General features: G+C 60.4%; 1 protein-coding gene across 1 annotated transcript in view; it reads left to right on the top strand.

Moving 5' to 3' along the window:
* CCDC187 (coiled-coil domain containing 187) overlaps nt 1-22660 on the top strand; it is a 37337-nt gene that overhangs the window by 3958 nt on the left and 10719 nt on the right. The window contains exons 4-15 of the mRNA XM_077850491.1: nt 469-564; nt 5160-6292; nt 6548-6642; nt 8634-9223; nt 9601-9688; nt 12588-12700; nt 17253-17317; nt 17638-17751; nt 18584-18705; nt 18828-18919; nt 21287-21372; nt 22153-22340. Of these exons, the coding sequence (XP_077706617.1) occupies nt 469-564; nt 5160-6292; nt 6548-6642; nt 8634-9223; nt 9601-9688; nt 12588-12700; nt 17253-17317; nt 17638-17751; nt 18584-18705; nt 18828-18919; nt 21287-21372; nt 22153-22340 (2782 nt within the window). The remainder of the gene's footprint in view (nt 1-468; nt 565-5159; nt 6293-6547; nt 6643-8633; nt 9224-9600; nt 9689-12587; nt 12701-17252; nt 17318-17637; nt 17752-18583; nt 18706-18827; nt 18920-21286; nt 21373-22152; nt 22341-22660) is intronic.

The following is a 22660-nucleotide window of genomic DNA, read 5'->3' as shown; positions in this document are numbered from 1 at the left end:
GAAGCTGGTCCACTCCTAGCGGCCACTGTGCTTGCCATGGGACTTGGATAATCTCCACCGCTTATCTCCATGTCCCCACCTGTCCAGCCAGGGTAGACCCTACCACGCAAAGCCCCCGTGCCCCTAGCTCTCACCCAGCAACCCCATGGAGCCCCTGTCCAGCCACCTGTCCCTGACAGCCCCTTCAGGCCTTGATTAACTCAACAAACATGAGGGCTGCAGGCCAGGGTGCAGCACCCTAGGCCTGCTGGGGCAGGGGGCTCTCCAAGGGTGGCTGCAGGCAGACCACCAAGGGGGGGCAGGCAGTCAGGTGCACCCCTCCGGTCCTGCACGCAGCAGCCAACTCTTGCCCAGGCCCAGGGAGCCGGCGGGACCGGCATGGTGCCCCATGGGAGCCCGGGAATATGAGCACGGCCATCCTTGCATACATCCCTGCTCACCGTCCCTCCTTCTCTCCTCTCCCTGAAGTTCCACTCGAGAAAGCCAAAAGGATGAAAAGTAGTCCTTGCAAAAGGGAGAAGGCCCTCATAGCACCCACCCCCAGAAGAGCTGCCAAAGACAAAGGTAAGGTCAGTCCATTTGGGGTCACAACATGGCTTGGGAGTGAGAGTCTGTGACCCCGGCTCACCAGGTGGGCACATGGCTTTCGGTGCTGGGGACAGCTGGCTGCCAGCAGAGGCCTGTGTGCTGTGGGCACAGGCCTCTGGGGTCGGCAGTGGCTGGGTCTGAGTGGGGACTCGGCCATGCACAGAGGAGGGGCGGTGTTGGTGTCCGCATCTCGGGTGACCATAGACCCTGGTTGTCCCCGGGGTGCTGTGGGGTGTCCCTGCTTGTGCAGGGGCCGCCCCCTGTGATGAAGTGAACGTCCACAGAGCCCTGTGTTGTGGGCTGTCTTCCCCACACCCCTAGACTGAGTCTCTGAGCGCACAGAGCCACTCGCCATGCTTCCACACACATTTATAGTCCGCACGCATGTTTGAACAGGTGTGGGTGATGGTGGGCGGCTGCGAGGTGGCTGGTGGACACGTTTGCTCCACGCTCCGCAGGGTGGGTGGGATCTGGTAGAGGGAGAAGCTTCCTTCCCTGCCTGCTTTGGGATTAGACTCCAGGCAGTGAGTGTGGGACACCTGCTTCCACCTGAGCCCCCCGTGGCAGGAGAGACCTTGCGACGTGTCCACTGTCTCCCAGCCCTCCGGGGACTTGGAGCCGTCACGCAGCAGTGCCTGTGGGCCAACCATGTACTGGGAGAGTCAGACGAATACATGGAGATGGTGGTGGGCCTGAGGCCACAGATGAATTTCTACTTCGGGTGTCTCTCCTGTGGGGCCTGGGCAGGGCGTCGGGGCGTCGGCTTCCCCCGCAGATCCTCAGCCATCCAGTCTGGATAGCTTTGCAGCCCTGCCCTCGCACAGGATCCAGCAGCCCCCAGGAGGGCCCCAGTTTGGTGTGGCCGGGAGGGAGGCAGTATCCCTCTGGGGCTTGACTGTTCTGGGTGGTCGGTGCAGAGTGGCTGCACTCGGTGCTGGCTCTGTGTGTGCCCCATACCCCCTGGACTCAGCGTTCCGCGCAGCTGTCCCCCGGGGCAGCTGGGCTTACTCCCATTGTGTAAATGGGGACACTGAGGCCCACAGAGGCCAGCTCCAGGCCGAGGGGGCCGAGGGATATGTGCCCTGCCCATGCCCAGCGCCCCTCTTTCTGCTCTGCACCATCAGACCTGCCACCTCAGCTGGGGGCAGCACCGGCTCCAGCGGGATGAATGAACGTCTTCCTTCTCCACGCTGGCTTTAGGGGCCCTCAAGGGAGGTGGGCAGCCATGGGCTGCCAGGCCGCCACCTCTATTCAGTAAGGTAAGAGGCCACAGGAGAGGCGGGAAAACCTCCGCCTGAGCCTGAGTGAGGGGTGCTGGGAGCCATGGAGAACGTTCCAGAAGCCCATGGAAAAGCCCTCCTGGGTATAACAGTTTTCTGCCTCATTGTCTCCTCCCACCCTTCGGCTTTTTGGTTTGCTTTATTTTAACGGCCCTCTTGACAAATGACCTGCTTTCTGCCTGACACTGGGTCAGAGGGCGTGCCATGGGCTGCATCCATCATCGTAAGCACTGTGTCACCCTGACGGACTTGACCATTAGTTTCTGTCAGTGACCAAGTCACAGCTGGGCTAAGGAGAGATGAGCTTGGGGTCAGAGGTCAGAGCCACAAGACTTGGGAATTGGATGAATTAGGAATCTGCCGTAGTTAACAAAAAATTAAATCGCAATAGTTATAAAATATTCATCCATCCGGGCCCAAGGAAAATGAAGCCCAATATTTAATTTCAGATTATACCACCTCACTTTGCATTTTTTATTATAGATTAGGTTGGCCCTGGAACTCTGACAGGGCACTTGGGGACTTCATCCATTTCCACAGATTAAAAATCCTCTCGTAAAAAAATTAATTGCCATTAAACTGTTCAGCGGAAGGAAAAATGTGCCCATCAGGACCCATTTATTGACCGAGACCCCTCTGGCAAGCTAACAGGGAATGAGTGGCTAGTGATGGAGGGGCCAATGGGGAGGGGCCAGGCCAGCGGGGAGCCCCCTTGCCCAGGGTGGGGGTCCCTGCGTGGTGCCCCTGGGAGGAAGTGGCGCTGCCAGTTTTGTGCAGTTCAGCTGTGGAGGAGCCAGCCCCCAGCCCCCCATCCCCATGCCATTCAAGTTCCAGATATGGCCCCTGGGCAGTGCCAGCCTCAGCCCTGGCCTGTGACTCTGCCTGGAGCCAGCAGCAGCCTGACCCCTCCCAGCCCAACTTCTGCAGCAAGAGTGACCACTTATCATGCTGGTGGTCCTGTGGGGCAGTGCTCACAGATGGGAACTCTCCATAGAGTCACTGGCCCCGAGGCCTGTCTCTCGAAACAGGCAGAGCCAGACTGGGTCTACAACTCCTGGGATCATGCTCTTGACCTCAGGTGTCCCAGGGCCTGGCGTGGGAGGACGTGGCCTCAAGGGCCCCCCCAGAGAGGTGCAGCTTGTGGAGGGGTGGTCTTGGGGACAGGTCCTGGAGGGGTGTGGCTGTACTGAGGGCAAGATTGCAGGGTGGTGTAGCTTTGGTCGTGTCCCACAGAGGCCTCAGCTTGGGGACTGACTGAGGTCCTTCCTACAGGAGTGGGCTATGAAGTGTGTGGCTTTGTGTGGCCCCTTCCTTTTCCTAGGGCTACAGCTCCAGGCCTGTGATTATCTCCAGGTCTGGGGCTGGGGACGGGTCTCCTCCCGTGTGCTAGAGAGGACCCTGACCCTACTGGCTGCCTGACCCCCAGGGATCAGCTCTGCAGGGTCTCTGCTGTACCCTTGCTTAGCAAGAACGCCTCCTTTATGAGACGCAGGACAGGTCTTGGCCCAGGAGATCTGGTTTCCTGCCCAGGGCTGGCCCCGAGGAGAGATGCCATGTGCGTGTACAGATGGGTGTGTGTGTGTGTGCAGATGCATGTGCATGCATGTGACTGTATGCATGTGTGTCTGTGTATCTGTGTCTATGTGTATGTGTGTATATGCATGTGCGTATGCATATGTGTGTGGACTTGTGTGTCTGTATGTATGCATGTGTATTCATGTGTGTGTACGTGTCTGTGTGTGCACGTCTGTATGTGTGTGCATGTCTATGTGTGTGTCTGTGTATATGTGTGTGCATGTCTCTGTGTACATGCATGTATGTGTGTGCATGTGTGCATGTGTCTGTGTGCATGTCTGTGTGTGCACGTGTCTGTATGCGTGTGTGTGTGTCTGTGTGTGTGCATGTCAGTGTGCGTGCATGTGTGCATGTCTGTGTACATGTGAGTGTGCATGTGTGTATGTGTGTGCGTGTGTGTGTATGTGTATGTGCATGTCTGTGTATCCGTGTGTGTGCGTGTGAGCAAGAGGCTGGCGACTGCCTCGGGCCTTTGCCAGCGCCCCAGGTTGTAATAATGGCAGGGCTGATGTCGGCATTGGGCGAGCGTAACCTGGGATTATGAAGTAGAGCTTTGATAATGATATTTCCTACGTGACAACATCTGTGAACAAAATCTCACTCCTGGTTGGGAGGCAGCAGGTTTGCGTTGTGCTCTCTGGGACCCCTGGTCGTGCCGGCCCGCACACCCCCGTATGTGCCGCAACCCCTTTGCCATGGAGCCTCACCAGTGCACAAGAGCAAATACTTTCCTCTGGCTCAGCTGGGTGCGGCGGTTAGCTGTGGAGTTGGCCTCCCTCTCGCCCCAAGGCAAGGCCCAGGCTTTATTACCCCAGCTTCCAAGGGTCTGAGAGGTCAGGTCACCTCACGGAGTCATCCTGGGACTCAGCCCTGTCTCTTGCTGGCAAGTAGCAAAGGCTCACCCCAGCTCCTCTAGAGCATGTGCATCAGGCTTGGGGGCTGCCTGGCACCCACAGCCTCCTCACCCGGAAGGCCCAGCCGCTCAGCTGTGTGTGTGCGTTTTCTTTGTTTAAGATTCTGAGTTGGTTGGTGTTCATACCTGGAGGAAAGGACCAGCTCTGGTGAGGGCTCTGCTTGGGCCTCCTCTTGCCCTCCCCAGGCTCCAGAGCAAGCCCTCAAGAGACCAGGCCCCCACCGCAGAACTAGGTAGCTGGTGCCTCTGCCTGGGCTTTTCCCTGCTCTCCTGGGGCATCTGGCGGTGGGTGGCGAGAGAGAAGGAGTTGGCGTTGGGTACAGGAGCGGCCTCTCCCCAGCGGCCTGTTGAACGCCTTCTACATCTGCTGTCAGATGGGACTTACAGAAATCATTATATTTAAAAGCCTAAGAGAAGGATTTCTTTCCTGAGAGATTAGGAGTTTTAGGAGTTTTCAAGGAGTTTTAGGCTCCTGGGAGGCAGGGCACGGCCCTCTAGGCTTTGCCAACACAGGGAGTGCAGGATGGGAGCGGCAGGGGCCCCTCTAGCAGACACATGTCAACCCCATTCTTGCTGTTTTCACCATGTCCAAAGTGTGTGGCTCTGTGCCAGGGGCCCAGGCACAGCCTCGAGTCACCCATATATGGCACCTGACCTCCTGCAAATCCATGATGCATGTAAGGGCCAAGGGGGGATCTCCCTCAGCACAGGGCCAAGGGTGCCTCTGTGGGCAGGCGGGGAGCTGGCTCTTTTCCTTCTGGGGCCCTGCAGCTCCTGACCCTCGTGACCGCCTGTCTTTGCAGGGGACAACAGGAAAGTGGGGGCTGCCAAGAGCTCCCCTGTCTGCCCCCGTATGCCTAGTCCAGCCTTTCTCCGCGGTGACCTGCAGGTGTCTGCCAACGCACCCAGCCTGGCTTCTTATGATCAGCCTGTGACCATCCAAAACGCCTTGGCTGTCCTTAGAGACCTCCGCCAGCAAATCCAGACTGGGCTGGAGCTGGCCCAGAGCCGCCACCCCAGGGCAGGGCCAGAGCTGGGGAGGTCAAAGCTGTGGCTGCAGAACCTGGCAGGGAGGAAGCAGCAGGGTCCCTGGAGCATCTCGGATGTGCGGGGCCCCTTTTCCAAGAGTCCTCAAGCTGGGATGGAGGGGAAGCACTCCTCCTTAGAGAGGGCTGGCAGCTTCCCCAGTGGGCATCACCAGAACACCCTGGCTGGGTGGGAGTCCTATCCCCAGAAGACTGGAACTGCCCAAGGATGGAACCTCTCCTTTCAGAGGCCTGGGAGCCCCCCTGAAAGGCTGACCTCCTTCCCCCGGCGGCCCTGGAGTGCCTCCGCTGGGCAGGCCTCCAGGCTCCAGAGGACCGGGGAGGCCCAAGGATGGAACCCCTCCTTCCTGAGGTCTGGGAGCCCCTCTGAAAGGCTGACCTCCTTCCCTCAGCGGCCCTGGAGTGCCTCCGCTGGGCAGACCTCCAGGCACCAGAGGACTTGGACTGCTTATGAAGACTGGGATACCCCCACCCGGAGACCACTGAGCCCTCTTGCCCAGCGGGCCTGGAGTGCCTCCTTCACGCAGAGCGCTGGCACCTCAGGCAAGGGCAGAGGACCCCTCCTGCCTCCCTCAGGAGTCAAGCGGGGCTGGCCGAGGAAGGAGAAAGAGGTACGGGTGCCGCCACCCTGCCAGAAGCCCCAGGGGGTCCTGGACCACCCCTACAGCTCTGAGGCGCTGCGGGAGTTCATGCACCAAAAGTCGCTGGCCCGGCAGCAGCAGGCCATGAAGGAGAAAGCCTCGGCTGTGCGGGCCCTTGAGCTGAGGAACCAGAGGCTGCAGGACGTCTACAGGAAACAGAGGGAGGCCGTCCTCAGCAAGGCCATCCCTGTGGTCTCCCAGACGACCCCCGGCATTGTGACCTTCTTCCCACATTGTGCACAGTCCAGGGTAGGCACTGGGTGTGGTGAGGCCGAGGAGCCAGGCAGCTCAGCCACCGAGCCCCAGCACCCCCCAGTGCCTGCTTCCCTGGGTCTGGTGGGGTTGCAGAGGGACCCCGTTGCCTCAGCCCCAGCCCTACAGAGGGGACTGCCAGGGGTCCAGCCTGAGACCATCCAGAGGTCAGGGCTAGTTGTGCAGCTGAGACATGGGGGCCCAGGGTCTTGTGGCCAGGCAGGGTTCTGACTGTGTCCTCCTCTGCTCTAGGGCCTAGAAGCCCCCGGGAGCCTGGGGTCCCCTGTCCTGGAGTGGAGCAAGGTGACATCGGGCATGGTGCTGGGGGACCAGGAGGCCCCAGGCAGGTGGGTAGGCAGGGGACAGGGGCTCCTCTGGCCAGGCAGCCTCCCCCCCCGCCGAGCTGGTGATCACGGGTGCCGGTTCCCACGTCCCATGGGGGGTGCATTTCCACAGGGGTTTGTGGCCACCGCCTCTCTGGTCACGGAACATTTCCGCACCCTGAAAGCAGACCCCGAACCTGTTGGCAGCTCTCCCTGGGCCTCCCTGCAGCCTCCAGCAGCACGGCTGCTTTCAGCCTCTACAGAGGCATCTGTGCGGATGGAGTCTGCGGGGTCTGGTTTCCCTCTTAGAGCATGTTTTCTGGGTTCGTCCCTGAGGTTGCGCGTGCCAGGACGTCCTTCCTTCTCTGTGGCCACATAATACCCCACTGTAGGACACCCCGTGGGTAGTTCACGCACTGGTCGGGGGAAGGACGTTTGGGCGGCGGTGAACAAACCATTGGAACCCCTGTTTCGTGTCTCCTGTTATGTGCCCAGGGGTGGAACCACCGGCACCTTGGTCCGGTTTCCCTTTTCGAGGAACTGGCAGGTGGTTTTCCTCACTGGCTGAGTCCCCACCGGCAGCAGAGGAAGATCCCGGTTTCTCTGTTCTGCCAACACTCCAACACTCCTGGTTTTATCTCTCCTTTGTTTCTGGTTTGTGTTCAATGACACATATTTTAATCAAGCCAGGGCATCATCTTGATGGGTGGGGTCAGGGGACGGTCCGCACTCTGCCTGGGGTGCTCCTGGAGACACCAGGTCCACAGAGCACCTGGGAGGCCACCTGCTGTTCAACTTTTTTTTTTTTTGATTTTTAAAAAAATTTATTCGTGAGAGACACAGAGAGGGGGACCCACTTCCCCCTGCCCCTAAAGGGGAAATAACGATGAGAGAGAGACAGAGAGAGAGAGAGAGACAGAGACACAGGCAGAGGGAGAAGCAGGCTCCATGCAGGGAGCCCTACGTGGGACTTGATTCCGGGTCTCCAGGATCACACCCTGGGCTGAAGGTGGCGCTAAACCGCTGAGCCACCTGGGCTGCCCTGCTCTTTAACTTTTTAAACTCCCTGGTAACACCCCAGGGAGGGGATGGGCCAGGGGTTGGGGGTGCAGGCCTGGAGGCCCTCACATGTCCCGGAATCCCCACGCTTGGGCTGAGATGGCAGCCAGCGTCCTCCCTCCGCAGAGGGGCCAGTGGGGTGCTCCTGGCTGCCCTGCACTGATGCCCCTGGCTTCCTCCCCAGACAGGGCAGGCTGTAGATCCTCCCTCTTGCTTCCATATTTCCCCCTTCCCTCCACATTTTAAAGGAACTGTAGAGAAATACACATAACATAGAATTTACCATCTCAGGGCCGTCTGTGCACTCACACCGTTGTGTGGCCGTCCCCTCCATCCATCCCCAGGATGTGGTCGTCTTCCCAGACTGGACTCTGACCCCATGACACATGCACACCTCCCTGCCGTGTCTGTGGGTCCGACTCTTCCGGGACCTCCTGGGAGCTTCCGCTCATACACAATCTATCCCCCTGCGCCCACCTCACCTCCCTCAGCCCCATGTCCGCCACATCCATCCGCGTCATGGTAGGTGCCGGGATTTCCTTTTTTATGGAAAGTGATGTTTTTGTCATTGAATTTTGGGCTCCTCACCCGTCTGGACATCGACCCCTATGAGATATGTGGTTTGTGACAACACTCCCCCTCCCAGAGGCTGCCTTCTCCCTCAGTTGACTGGGCCTTCGATGCACACCAGTTGTGCATTTTGAAATACTTTGATCGATCTGTCTTTTCCTTTGCCGCCTAAGTTCCTGGGTACTCTACCCCCAGAACTCAGTCTTTCTCAGGCCTGTTGTTGTACGAGGCCCTATAGCCATCTCTCTGTTCAGAGACAGTCCCTGAGAATGGACACACTCCGTCCCAGAGGCTGCACTGGGCTCACCCCTGCACACGTGTGTTTCAAACATGCCACAGAGGACACATGCACTGGACCTGACCATCTCCGCCCTGTCTCCCTGCAGCTTCTGCCTGTGTTTGAACAAAGCCTTGAATCGCACTGAGACCCTAGAGACAGGCGGCCCCCAGGACAGCTGGGAGGGCACCCCCGTACTGATGTCGGCCCGTTCCTCCTTGGGCCCCCTGAAGCTCCAGGACCTGACCACCCGCTACCCGCGCCCCGGGGTATGCATCTACCTGGACCCCGAGGAGAGCGAACGCCTGGGCATGCCGGGGCCCCTGCACTTCCAGTACAAGCAGGCCCGGCTACAGGCCCTGGAGACCATGGCCAATGTCTTGAAACAGCGGATTGACATCCTGACGGCCAAGCTGCACAAGTCAGAGGCACCGGACACTGTTGGGGACCCAGTCTCAGACCTGTCATCCTCACGCCCCAGCATGGTGCCCGCTGACCCTACGCCTGCAGACCCAGTCTGCCTTGGAGCTCTGGTGCCCAACGGGAGCAGAGGGGCCCCCTGGGACTGGACGGACATGCAGGCCAGGCCACTGGTCTCGCCCACCTGCTTCCCAGGTGGCCAGACGTTGCCATGGAGTCCCGACTGGGAGCGGCGGCAGAGTGTGAGCCCAAGGGGCCATTACAACAGCAGGCCCCGAGGTAGGGCCTGGGCGTGACCACCAGCCCCACCAGTGGCCAAGGGGACCCCACTTCCCCCTGCCCCTAAAGGGAAAATAACGATGACAATATCACAGTAGGTGTCTGGGCCACTAGAGAGGATGTAGGTGACAGTCCTGGCCAAGCCCAGCCAGACCTTGTCAGGACCATGGCCCTGGTGGGAGGAGGGTGAGGCCTGGCCCTGAAGCTTACATGGCTGCCACCTCTAAAGAGGGGCAAGAGAGTGGACATGGCTCTCCAGGCCCTTCCTGCCATGAGAACTGGGGGTGCTTCTCCCTCAGTAACCCCTGCACCCGCCAGCAGCTCCTCCCCTCCTTCCAGCTCCTGGGGAATGAGCCCTGGTGTCCATCTCTCCAAAGGTTTCATTGAGGACGGGTGTTTGGAGCTGGATAACAGGCTGGCAAGAAACACGGCTTCCTTCCCGGCCCTCGGCTCCTTCATCGGGAGGTGAGCCTGCATGCCTACTATACACCCCAGCCATGCCAGTGGCCCACAGCCCATGCACAGGAGGGCTCTGGGCTCTGGGGTCTGGGTGCAGCCAGGCTGCTGGGGGGCACTGCTTTTGACCGGGCCATGAGAAGGTCCCAGACCGGGATCAGGGCCTGCTGGCTCTGGTGATGGCTCTGGTGATGCCACTGGCCAGGCCAGGCCAGGGTAAGGCGAGGGAGCCCAGGCTGCACAGTGGCTCTGAGACTCTGCCCTGGCTGGGCTGCAGTGGGCCCCTGACCCAAGGTCCCTGCTGATGGGGGGCAGCCCCTGGGATGCACCCCCTCCGCACACTCCTCTATGTTGGCTCCCCGCCCCAGCCAGACACTGTCGGCCACACTTTCCTGTGTGATTGACGAGTCCTCCTGCCCAGTCCCATGGGCTGAGTTTCCCCCCAGCACAGCCTGAGGCCTTTGGGGCCCCCCTCACACAGGCCCTTTCCTCCAGGCCGCGTGGAGGAGCAGACCCATAGCTGCCAGCAGGGGGCAGCATCGGGCTGGACCTCTGGTTCTCCACCACCCCTATGTCCACTGGGAGGAGAGGTCAGGGAGGGGAGGATCCCGAGGTCAACCCATTGCCTGGGCTCCCGGAGGACACCCAACATCTGCACACTCCACTGTTGGACGGCCAGCAGGGCCCTGCCCCGCTGCCCATGGCACCCCCCACTCTGGGCGCTGCATCCTCCCCATCCCCTGGCCCTGTCCAGGCTGTGCAGAGTCGTGCCTTGGACGACCCAGCAGCCTTGCCCGGCAGGGATCAGGGCCCCTCGGCATGCCCAGGGAAACTGCCTGGCCTGTCCCTCCTAGAATAGCAGCTGCCGCTCATTGCTCTGGCGGCCTCACCTCTGCCTGAGTCCAAGGATGAAGGTCAAGGCCCTCTGGTCCAGCTTGTGGCCAGCCCTCTGCTGCTCCAGGCCGGTGCCCTCCCAGATCCAGGGCTCCCTGCTGGGGCTGTGGGGTTCAGTGCTGGTTGGGGACCCAGCCAGCTCCTGCCCTCCCAGGGCCTGTCCACCCCAGCATCTCTGGAAGGAAGGGTGATGGAGGGTACACCCCAGTTATGTGCCTGCCATCGCCACCCGTGGCCTCTCTGCACCTCGGGCAGTGCTATCAGCGCCCTGTGAGATATATTCTCATTCCCACTTTACAGACAGGAAAACTGAGGCTCAGAAAGGCACAGTGACATTGCCGGCATCACACAGCTCATGGGAGGGTTAAGCCAACACTCAGACCTATAGGGCTGGGCACCAGAGCCCATTCCTTAGTCCAGCATTCTCAAACTATTCCCTGAGGACCCATTAGAAATGCAGAGTCCCCAGCTCACCCTGGCCCCCCTGAACCCGGTACACGAGGCTGGGTCCTAGGGCCAGTCCTGTGGGTGATAGGGTGAGAACCACTGCCTTAGAATGTCTAGGCCCGAGGTGAGCAAGCCCCTCGGGCCACTGCCCAATTCTGTGCATAAAGTGGTTCTGCACATGGCCTCGCTCATCCTCTACCCGAGCGTGGCTGCCGTCCTGCCGGTGTGGATTCATGTCTACAGAGGCAGAGACTGTGTGGCCTGCAAAGCCCGGTGCTTGCTGCTTGTCCCTTTATGGAGCATGTTTGTGACCGTTGCCCTAGACAGCTGGGGAGACACCGGCTTATCAACCACCCACTGTGCTGGCATCCCTTGACTAAGCCTTTGAGGAGAGCCGCCAGGTGGGGCTGGCATCCCGAGTTCAGGGTTGGGTAGGAGGGAGTAAGATGAGCCCCCCACAGCGGCCTGGTCCCTCGTGTCCCCTCCTGTATCCTGGTGGTCACCTTGGGGTCTTCCGGGTTCAGCCCACCCATCGCCTCCCCAGAGCTTGCCCTTTTCCCCAATGTCTCCCCAGCAAGGCCAAGGCGGCAGGGGCGGGGGCCAAGCGGTCAGGTAGCAAGTGCTCAGCAAACAGCTGGGGCTGCTGGAGGAGGGCTATGTCCCCCCCTGCACTTGTCTGAGTCTCCATGGCTGGCTGGTGTGTCCTTGGTGATGCCGGTGGTCCTGAGTCGCTGTGTGCTGGGAGCGGGCGGGGGAGGGGAGTGTATGTGTTGCAGCTGCACTCTGGGGAGGCAGAGCTGTGTGTCTGCTGTCATTGCCCGGGCACTGTGGCTCTCCTGGCTGACTGCTCTCTCTGGAAAGGCCCAGACCCATGCCTTCCTCCCAATCCTGGTAGTGAAATGTGCCGTCCAGCCTCAGGGTAGGGGTTAGTGTGGCCTGAGCAAGGGCAGGTCCCCAAGCCCAGCCAGCCTGCTGTGGCCCCTGCCTCCTTGGGCACCTGGCCAGCTCAGGCCACGAGTGGGACAGAGCAGCATTTTGGGCCACGAGCAGGTGGTGGCGAGGCTTAGGGCTGCTGCGTCCACCCTATTCCACGCTGGGCCTGGTGGACAGTGAATAGTGCCCCTTAGCAGGTGGTAGAGGGAATGACGAGATGCCCCACGTTCCCAGAGTGCCCATCCTCCCCCCAAGGGCCTGGCGTGGGAACAGACCCAGAGCAGGCATGGGCTTCCAGGCGAAGGGTGTCCTGGTCCCAGCTCCTGAGGGCTGCTGGTCCTCCGGGTCCCAGGGCAGAGCCCCATGGTGCCACCTCACTGATGCCGCTGGGGACACTGCGGGTGTTGGCATCTTTGGGTGCCACGTGCTCGCTGCCATCCTCCTGGCTCACTGCCATCCCCCTTGGGCCTCTGGTTCTTGGCTTCCACCCTGGACACTGTGGGTCTGAGAGCAGCTTCTTCGTTCAGGCTGAGGGAGCCCGGGTCACTGCCCACCCCCCAAAACCCCCAGCACCTCATACCCTGCAGATGTTCCCTGGCCAACTCCACTCACACGTGTGTTTGTGTGTCCCTAGCTCTCTCGGGGTGCCAGCCGTGTTGGACCCCACCTGTGGCTCCCTGCAGCTGGAGGAGATGCCGGCGGCTAGAAGGGTGGGCTCCGTCATGCCCTGGACCATGAGAGGCTGTGGTAAGGGCGAGCCTGCGGACAGGCCCTGGGCTGGCTTGTCGGGTGGCCGGGGGGGTCCCCTGGGGACCCCCTCCACTGCCTGATGCTCCGGTGAGGTCCTACAGGTGTAGAGAGATCCTTTTCTATGTGGAGAGCTTCCATACTTCAGTATTAAAGTTTTTTGGAGGCTTTCGGGACCCAGCTGCTTGTTATCGCTCTTGCCACACCTCTGCTGTGACCGAGACTCGGTCCCATGGGGGCCACTGGCAGCCCTGCTCCCCACCGCTTCCTCTGAGCACCCGTTGGCCCGGGCTTCTGCCTTTCCTTTTGCTTCTGAAGGGTTTGGTTCCTGGGTTTCAGGTGAGGAGACTTGCTCAAGGCCACAGAGTGGGGGTGGGAGGGGGTGCCCTGCCCGGTGCGCTGAGGAGCCTGGGGGGCTGTGAGGATGCTCTGCCCAGCACCTGCTCAGGGAGGGGCAGCTGGAGGGTCCCGGCTCTGCGGCAGGAGGCCCAGAGGACTGAGAGGCTGGGGATGTGTGTGGAATGGCCCCTGCTGGGCTCATGTCATGGTCCGGCTCTCTCTCTCTCCTCCCCTTCCTCTTGTTCTGGGGGACTCTCTAGCCTGTGGAGGCGCTGCTGACCCTGCTTCTCCCCATCTCCCAAGGAAGAGCCCCAACAGCTTTAGCAGCCCACTAATTCATTTGTTTGCACCCCTCTCTGCTTTTCCAACTTGTGCCCATGGCACCTGCTGTGCCTGGTACTGACGCAGGATCAGGCCCTGCCCCCAGGCATGGGTTTTCAGTGGGGTCAGGCTTCAGGAGATGCTAGAGAGAGAGCACACAGCACGTCAGGTTCTGAGCCACAAGTGACTGGCTTCCTGGAAGAGATTTCCACCATGTTTCCAGTCCCAGAAAGTGTGGCCCGGAGAGGGGCAGTGAAGGGCCCAAGGGCACCCAGGGGTGAGCTGGGATTCAGGGTTGGACGCAGGTGCCAGTACTTGTGCATCCCTGACTGTCCTTCTGGAAGGTTGGCTGAGCAGGGGGATGGCTGGCTGCTGTGAGGGTCAAGGGAGATTCCTAGTCACACAGGGGTGGCTGCCTCCTGGCCAGGATCCTGCATGGAGGTCAGGCTCTGGCCTTCCCTCCCAAGGGGATAGCCCTTTCTTCAGCCCTCACCTCAGCCCCATGTACCATCCCCACAGGGGTGTGCAGCAGGAGTGGCTCCTTGCTCTTGGGAGGGACATCCACTGTGGGGGCCATGGTGAGGCTCCGGCAGGAGTAAGCATGATAGTCCCTATGGCGAGATTGGGGGGAAGACCTGGGAGGCACTTGCTTCAGTGGCTGTAGGGGACAGTGGGTACAGGCCCCCCCACCCTGTCCATCACCTCCACACTTGGGGCCTTGGGTGCCTGGAGACCTTCCCTGGACCCGCTGCCAAGAACCTGGGCTCAGCTGTATGTCCCAGAAAGCTGTATGTCCCAGAATCTGGGCTCAGCTGTATGTCCCAGAAAGCTGGGAGAGCACAGGTGGCCCCTGCCCCTCTCCACAGTCAAAGGGGTGACATGAAGCCTAGGGTTGAGGTAGGAAGCACTTGGCCCTCAGGACAGCCACTGCTGCTGATTCACAGTGGACACCCAGTCCACGTGCACCCCCCCACAAACACACACAGACCCGCGTTCCCTGCATTGTGTGTGCCCACATGGGGTAGTCGACATCTGTGGGGTCAGGCAGCCGTGCCTGGAGCCCATGGGGAGGGCCGTGAAAGCAGAGCTAGGGCAGAGAAGGGGATCCTCCCTACACCTGCGGGGGAGAACCATCAGTCACTGGTTGGAAGGACAAAATCCCTACGTAGTGGATTCCTGCCACTGAGGGGGAGCTTTCCCGCTGACTCACTCAGAGGGCGATGGTCAGTGAGTAGCCTGGGCACTAGGGCAAGACGGGCCTTCCTGCAGAGCTGCCCCCTTCAGCACGTGCCCCTCACACAGAGGTTAGTTAGTTAGGGGGACCCATGCCACCTGCTATGGGACCTCGGGGTCCCCAGGGCTCCCACCTACACCCATTGTGCCTTTCAGAGAGAGGACATGGGGCAGCTTGAGAAATGTCCCAGGGCCCTGCTGCCTCCTGGAGCCTCCGAGTCTGGTCTGGGAAGAGCAGTTGGCCAGGGGCCCTGGCAGCTTCCACACGCTGAACCTGGTGCCAGGTGCCAGGTGCCAGGCCTTCCAGAAAAACCTGCTCCTCCTGCCGGCTCTGCCTCCAGGTGCTTCTGCAAGAGGCGGGGAGCAGGGTGGATGATGGGGTGCAGGCTTCCCCCAACTTCTCCATCCTTCCCGCATCCCTCCTCACTCTCTGCTGGGCAGGGCTTATCTAGGTGTCAAGTTCCCTGCAGGATCTCTTTATCCTGAGGCCATGGGCAGCCTCCCCAAGAATCATTTGAAACCTGAGCTGCTCCTGCCTGGAGTGGCTCAGAGCAGGATATCCAGTAGCCAGAGAAATCCAGCAGTGTGCACACCCAGAGTGCCCGTGCTGGGCCTGTGTCCGACACCTCTTCCAGAAGGCCTCCCATGTGACACCTGGTCTGGGCCAGGTCCTGCCACTCACCCTGATCGTAGCTGGCTCTGTAGGCCGTGAGGACTTGAGGGTCTGGCTCTCCCTGCAGTTATAGCTGAGGCCTGCCGCGTATGTGTGCTGGGGAAATGTATGCCGGGAGCATGAGTACCTGAGGGTCCCGAGTGCCCCAGGCCAGGCAGCCTGTGACACCACGTGGGGGTCTCGCCCGTCTTGGCGCACCTGGGGTGAGTCCCGTCCTCATGCCCCTGCTCGTGGAGAAGGAGCCTGATGCTCGTAGAGGCACCATCTCTCCAAGCTCCTCAGTGGCAGAACAGGGGTTCAGATGCGGCTTTTAACCTGCTGCAGGCAGTGCTGTTCACTAGACTAACATGTAGCCTAGCACTGCCCAAGAGACCCCGGTGTCCCGCAGAACCTTCTGGAAGGAGAGAAATGTTCTAAGTTCTGGGCTATCCAGGATGGTAGCCATCAGTCACACGTGGCTGTCCTGCCATTGATCAGGTCAGTGGGACCTGAGGCTGGCACATTAGGTTTTCTTTCCCTTTCATTTAAGCGTAAATATCAGGGGCGAGTGTGTGGCCGGCGGCCAGGGTGGCCTGGACAAGTTTAGCTGTGACCTGGGCACTGTGACCTGCCAGCCTTCTCCTGGCTTCAGGCCCTGGTTCCCCGAGCCCAGCCACCCAACTGAGAACACGCTTGTCACAACATGCCCACCTCAGGGACGGCCTGCTCTCTCCTGGGTCACAGCTCCAAGGGCAGGACTACAGAGCCTGTGTCCCCCAGATGACCGTCTGGGGAGCTGGTATGCTGTGACCAGAGGTAACAGGAACACCCTGTGCTAAGGCTTCCAGCCTCCCAGGTGCCCGCAGGATGGTCAGTGGGCACCTGGGCTGGTGGGGCTTTGCGGGGCCGGGGGCATCTTCTCCGGCTCCAGCTTCTCTCAGTGGCCATGAAGCAAAAGCAGAGGAGGATGTGTCCTTCCCAGGAGAACTTCAGCTCAGAAGAGACATTGGGAACCATTCTCCCTGACGGGGGTCCGTCCCCTGTGGAGGCCGGCAGGGAGGGAAGGGCTGCCCCATGCTCAGCTCCCGCGAGGTGGCCGGAGCCCCCACTTCACCCCCCGGGTTGCGCCTCTGAGTTTTGGTGGTGCCGTGGAAATGCCCCGGAGCTGGTTTTGCTGCCATCCTCGGCCCCTGCCGCCTGAACCAGGAGAAGCTCTGGAAGAGGAGCACAGTCCGGGGGACGGCATTCTCTCTGCACGCTCACTAGCATCGCTGGGCACCTGAGAGCCATCAGGAGGGCCCTGCCACCTGTGCCGACCATCCCACATGCACCCCCCTGCCCGCTCCCACCAGGGCCGGGCCGGGAAGATAGGAGGATGGCCAAGGACGGGGCATACCGGCCACCCCTACGGGCAGCCCCAGAGGAGCCAGGAACACCTACAGTGTGCAGAGCCCACACTGGACCCTCGGGGGCTGTCAAAGGGAAAGAAGACCCCCTTCACTGCCCTTGGGGACTTCCTGACCTGGCAGGGAGGCAGAGGTTTCTGTGCTCATTCTCGGGGCAACCCCAGAAATCCCAGGGACCCCCAGGGGCCCGCCCCCCGTGAGCATGATTACAGTGCCAACAGCTGCCATCGGTCACCTCTCTGCCAGGGAGATGGGCACCTCGTCTTCCCGCAGAAGCTCCAAGGGGCTAGTGTTCTGCTCCCCGGGGCCCCCCAGGGAATGCGTGCTCGGCTCTCTCTGTCTGCAGACGTGGCGTGGCTCGGGGGGGGGGGGGTGGGTATGGCTGCCGGTCAGGCAGACCGAGCCCCCGGGAGGTGGAGGAGTTGCAGCAGCCAGCTGGCCCCTCCTGGCCTAGGCTGTACTGGCCCGGCCTCCCCGGAAGTGTGGGGAAGGGGCTGTGGTGCCCGAGGTCGGGGCACCCTACCCTCCTGTGAGGCAAGTGCTAAGGCTGAGCAGGGGTGCCCCAGGCTGCTCAGCTGCCCCTTCTCTGTGGCTCCCACAGGTCAATGTCTCCAGCACCTTGCCAACATCCCCCGGAAATCCCCGGGCTTTCTCAAGTCACTGCAGGTGTGTCCTGCCCCCATTGTGTCAGGCTGACGGCAGCTATGACCCCATCCCCTCGCCCCTGAGGCTGAGCAGAGAGGCTCCAAAGCGGAGAACTGCAGAATGGGGGAGGCCTGCAGTGCGAGGAACAGGCAGCCCTAGGACACAGGCCTTCTCAGCCCCGATGGGAGCAAGCCAGATGGATGAGGGGGGCCTTCAGGGCATCCCTCCCAGAAGTGTCCCATTCTCAGAGGTTGGGCTCAGGGCTTTGGGGGAGCCAGGAAGGGTGGGGGCAGCAGTGAGGGGCGGGCCCTGGAATCCTGAGGCTTGGGCCCTCCCTGCAGCCGGACCTGCAGGAGCAAGAGCAGGCGCTGGCCCTTCTGCGGCAGCGGGCAGAGCTGGAGGTCTGGGAGACGCAGAAGGCCCTGGACCAGCTGCTCTTCAAACACTGTCCACAGGTCAGCCAGCCCATCCCCGGGGCTCTTCCCCGGCAGAGGGACAGTGCTAGCCCACCTGCCCGCCCACGCCCGGGGCCCTCGCAGGGGGATTGGGCGCTCTGGCTGAGTGGGGCCCTCTGCCTCTGCGGAAGGTCAAGCTGGCGGGGGGCAGATGCCACACCACCTGAACCATGGGCTATACTGGTGCCCAGAAGAGGACAGCAGAGCTACCTGCCAAAGGCCAGCTTAGTTTAAGGCAGAAGCAGGAAACCTGGGGCACCGGGCGGAGAGCTTGGATGAGTGCCGAGCCTCCTCCCTGTCTGTGTCCTGGGCATGTCAGCGCCTGCTTGTGGGGAAGGGGTCCCACATCCCCGAACCACCTCTGCCAGGCCCTGTGCTTGCTGGTCGGGGGTCAGACAGCACCCAGAACCAGGCCAACATCTGTGATCTGGTTGGATGTGGCGAACCTTTGGGGACCGTTGGGATGTAGTCGCTCACAGTACACAGTACCTTCCCAGGAGGGTACCCCAGCCTGGGGGAGTGCATGCACACGCATGCACATGTACATGCCTGTATGCGGGCACCACACACACCGCCCCGGGTTCCATCTCTCTCCTTCCCCTCCTTGTCACCAGCATCACAACTGCTGGGTACTTGTGGCTGTTGCAGCCCCCACAGGCCATTCGATCACCCATTGGGATGCTCCAGCCCCGGCCTCGCCCCACCTGTCACCCTGCCCCACCCCCACATCCAGCCATGTCTGGAGGGTCCGCCAGCTCCCTGTGAAGGGCAGACAAAGGAGACCTCTGAGGTTGGGGCCCCCATGACATCCCCCACCTTCCTGTCCTTGCAGCAGCTGATGAAGAAACATTCCACCCAGGTCAGGCCAGATCCAGCTTCGGAGTGGGAGCAGCCACAGGTGTGCGGAGACCTGCAGCCGGGGACCTCACCAAGTACCGTGACAGCCAGACCCAGGTGGGGCCCCAGGTGGGCTGGCCATACCACCTCCCAAGGTGGAAGAGGGCGGGTAGGCTGTCTGGAGCCAGTGGCAGCAACTAGGGCTGCTGGGGCTGCGACACCTGTGCTTTTCCCCACAGATCACACCCAGTGCTGGGCAGAGAGGCTGCTGCAGCCCTGCAGGGTCCCCAGGACGGGCTTTGGGCGCAGCAGGACAAGTCAGCTTCTGCAGGTGAGAGTTGGCAGGCACCGTCCCCTCGCATGGGGCAGGCAGAGGAGCCTGGCATTTGGGGACACGCCTCCTCCTCCTGTAGGACAGGCTCTCCCGTCCCTCTCTCTCCTGGGCTCTGCCCCTGCTATCTGCATCCTTCCACCTCCGATATTTCAGGAACTCCACTCAGTCACCTTTCAAGGTGTCTGTGCACCTGTTTCTGGGGCGGCTCTCATCCGTTCAAGTAGCCCCGATTTGCCTCTGGCGTCACCATCCTTCTGCCTGGAGGACCTGCTGTAACTGTTCTGGTGGAGCTGGTGGCAAATCCTTTTAGCTTTTGTAAAGTCTGAGGACAAACTCATTTCATTCTTCCTTTAAAAAAAAAAAAGATGTTATTTATAAGAGAGGCAGAGACACAGGCAGAGACAGAAGCAGGATCCCTGCGGGAAGCCTGATGTGGGACTTGATCCCAGGACCCCAGGATCACACCCTGAGCCGAAGGGAGACACTCCACCACAGAGCTCCATCATCATTGCTTTTGAAATATCCTTCCCTGAACGCAGACTCAGGTGGACGGATTTCCTTCCTGTTGGCAACTCTGCCTGGCCATTGGGTTTGTGTCATTTGCGACAAGAAACCTGGGGTTGACTCCCTCTTCCCATGCACGGGAGGCGCTTCCTCCTCTGGCGGTTTTCCTGTAGGCATTCTGGAGTGTTCCATAGGATGGCTACGGGTGTAGCTTCTCTTTCTGTCTCTTGTACTTGGGGTGTGCTGTGAGCCTTGCACCTGTGGGCTCACCATCCTCCTTGTGCTTATGAATGTCCAGCCGCCGTGTCATCTGTGTCCTCACCGTCAGGCCTCCATTCACCTGGATGGCTCATCACCTGCAGCTGCATGTGTGCTTGGGAGGTTTGGTTCTTCTCGTGTGTTTGTTTTCTTCCTGCGCATCCTCTTAGGGAGCTCCTGCTACTGTGTCTCTGTTATCCTCTGCGGTATCCTCTCTGTCACTAGTCCCAGCCAGTGTCTTTTTTTTCTTTTTTTGTCTCAGGCACTTGGGTGTTGGTCTCTAAAAGTTCCGTCTGGACACTTTTTTCTGTCATCCCCGATTCTATTTGACACCTTAAATGTAGAGAATACAGTTACAGATGCTTCCAAAGTCCTTCTCTGGCTCATTCTACCATTTGGGTCGGTTTTGATAGGTTAATCTCATTATAGGTCATGCTTTCTTGCTTCTTTGCATGCCTGCTGGACGGTTTGGGTTTTGTCTTGTTGGGTGCTCTGTGTGCGCGCCCCCATGCACGATTGGGAGTTTCATTATGGAACGCAGAATGATCGGATCGGAAGGTCGGATCCTTCCAGGTGCTGCTTTGACAATTGCTAGGTGGCCGTGAAGCAGGGCTCAGTCTGTGGCCCTAAGACCCATAGATCTTGAGGTTTTCCAGCCTGGCCAGTAGAGACGCGCATAACCCCGGGCCTTGGACTCCTTCCCGATGCTCTCTCCCCAGCGTGGGTAGCTTCCTCATGCATTCGCCAACCAGTTCCCAATGAGGGCTCATGGGGAGCACTCGGAATCTCTGGGTTCCCCATGCTTCTCTCTCCTCCCGGTCCTTCTTCCACAAACTTTAGCTGCCTGGGTCTCTCCAGACTTCCAGCTCCATGTCCTCTTCTTGAGGGGTCTACTGGGCTCTGCCTCAGTTTCCCCTCCCTGCACTGCAGCCTAGAAACATTCTCAAGGCAGGTAACTGTGACTATCAGGGGTCTGTGCCGTTTGCCTGATGTTCAGCATCCAGAAAATTGTTCTTTTGTATATGTGTGTGAACATTTATATGTGTACATGTATATATATAATTTTTTTCTGTTTTATTGCATTCTAAAGTTACTTTTAGTAGGACAGTAAATCCACAGTCTGATTCCTTTTACTCTCTTGGTGGAAAGCACAAGTCCTCAAACGAACTTTTTAAAACTAGAGTCTCTTTTCCATCCCACCCAGCACTGAAGGACAGCGAGCAGCAGTCACTGGCAAGAGGGCTGCTTACACCCAGAATCTGGGTTCAGCTGTCACCCCATCTGCTTGGTGCTGACCTCAGACAGGTCACTCGTCTCTCCTTCCACAGAAGAGAGGCAGCAGGACTTGTCATCCTGCAGGCCTCTCTACCTTGGGTCTGGTCCTGTGTATGATCAGTGGGCTCACACACAACCTCACATCGGGACAAAGGAGGTGGTCAAATCCTCCTGGAGTAAAGATGTGGCATGTGAAGCTCTGTATATGCGGGGTATTAAGCTACCCCAGACATTCTACCTTTGAAAGCCCCCTGGAACCCCTACCCGACCCAGCACTCTGTCCAGAACCCCTGCATAGCCCAACCACAGACTGCTTTCTGTCCCCAGAGCCCAGGCAGGAAGTGGGACCAGACCAAGTGTCTCTGCAGCTGCCGCAGGCCAGGCTCTATGCTCGGGTCAACCCCACCCACCAGGTACAGGGCGAGGAACACTGGGGAGGGGGCTTCAGGGGAGGCACTGCTGGCCCCTTTTATTTATCTTTTTAAATTTTATTTATTTATATGAAATAGAGAGCGAGCGAACATGAGCGGAGGGTGAGGGGAAGCAGCAGAGGGAGAGGGAGGAGCAGACTCCCTGCTGAGCAGGGAGCTGAGGGATCATGACCTGAGTGGAAGGCAGACGCTCAACCACTGAGCTGTCCCGGTGCTCCCCGGCAGCAGCTTTCAGACCTAGATCCTCTCTCAGCTGCCTGGAGCCATCAGGCGCTGAGAACCACCTCTCCTAGAGCCCGCACCTAAGGGGTCTCCGCTGCAGGTCTGGGGCGGGGGGAGACACTCTCTGCCAGGCACCATCCTTCCTACGGACACCCACCGAAGCCCCTTTCTCTTCCTGGGTCGGTGAGTGAGAGCAGACATCTCAACAAAGTGCTCAGGCAGGGCTGGTTGCACCTGTCAGGCTGCACATTGCAGGTCAGGCGGTCCAGTCTTTCCCCAACTCTCTTGGGCACAAACAAGTGCTCAGGCTGGATCAGGGCTGGGCAGGAGACCCAGACGATGAGGACCCTGCCCTGCCTCTGGGAGCTCATAGTCGGGAGGGGGGGTACCCCGCCCCAGGAAGGGAGGCACCACAAGGGGATGAGTGAGGCGGGCAGTCCGGGAGGGCTTCTTGGAGGCGGTGGCCTCCCGTGGGCTGGGCACTCCTCCCACCCAGCGAAGCTAGTCCCGGAGCGGCCCGCTTGGTCTGCCCCGCCCCAGTGGAGGCTGGCGGGGCCCTGGAACGCCAACCCCGGACGCCCCGGCCGCTTCACGATCCAGATGCTCGAGCTGAGCCAGCGGGAGGAAAAGCTGCGCGCGCAGCACCAGGCTGCGCTGCTGCGCCTGCGCGAGAAAACTCTGGAGGAGAAGATGCGCGCCGAGCTGGCCTGGTTGGAGCATCAGCGACGGTGAGCGCACGCGCGGTCCCGCCCCCCGCCGCCGGGCCCCGCCCCCGAACCCAGAACCCCGCCCCCACCCTCTGGCCCCGCCCCCGAGCCCCGGGCCTGCCTGCGAAGCAAGGAACAGACGGAGCCAGATAGTGACCGGTGTTTAGTGACCAGTGTTTAGTGACCGATGTTTGCCGAAAGTTAGATAGGGCGGTGACGCACCGCGAACAAGGCCTAGTGCCCTCTGCGCCGCCAGCCCGTCGGGGGACAGGTGCATAGCAGGTGCTGCCCTGCAGCCCGGGTCTCCCTTGGCCTGGGAACATCTGCCCTCGCCCCTGCCT

The sequence above is a fragment of the Canis aureus genome, chromosome 16 (assembly GCF_053574225.1).
Source record: "Canis aureus isolate CA01 chromosome 16, VMU_Caureus_v.1.0, whole genome shotgun sequence".
NCBI lineage: Eukaryota > Metazoa > Chordata > Mammalia > Carnivora > Canidae > Canis > Canis aureus.
The sequence above is the reverse complement of the archived record's forward strand: the minus strand, read 5'-3'. Positions and strand labels throughout refer to the sequence as shown.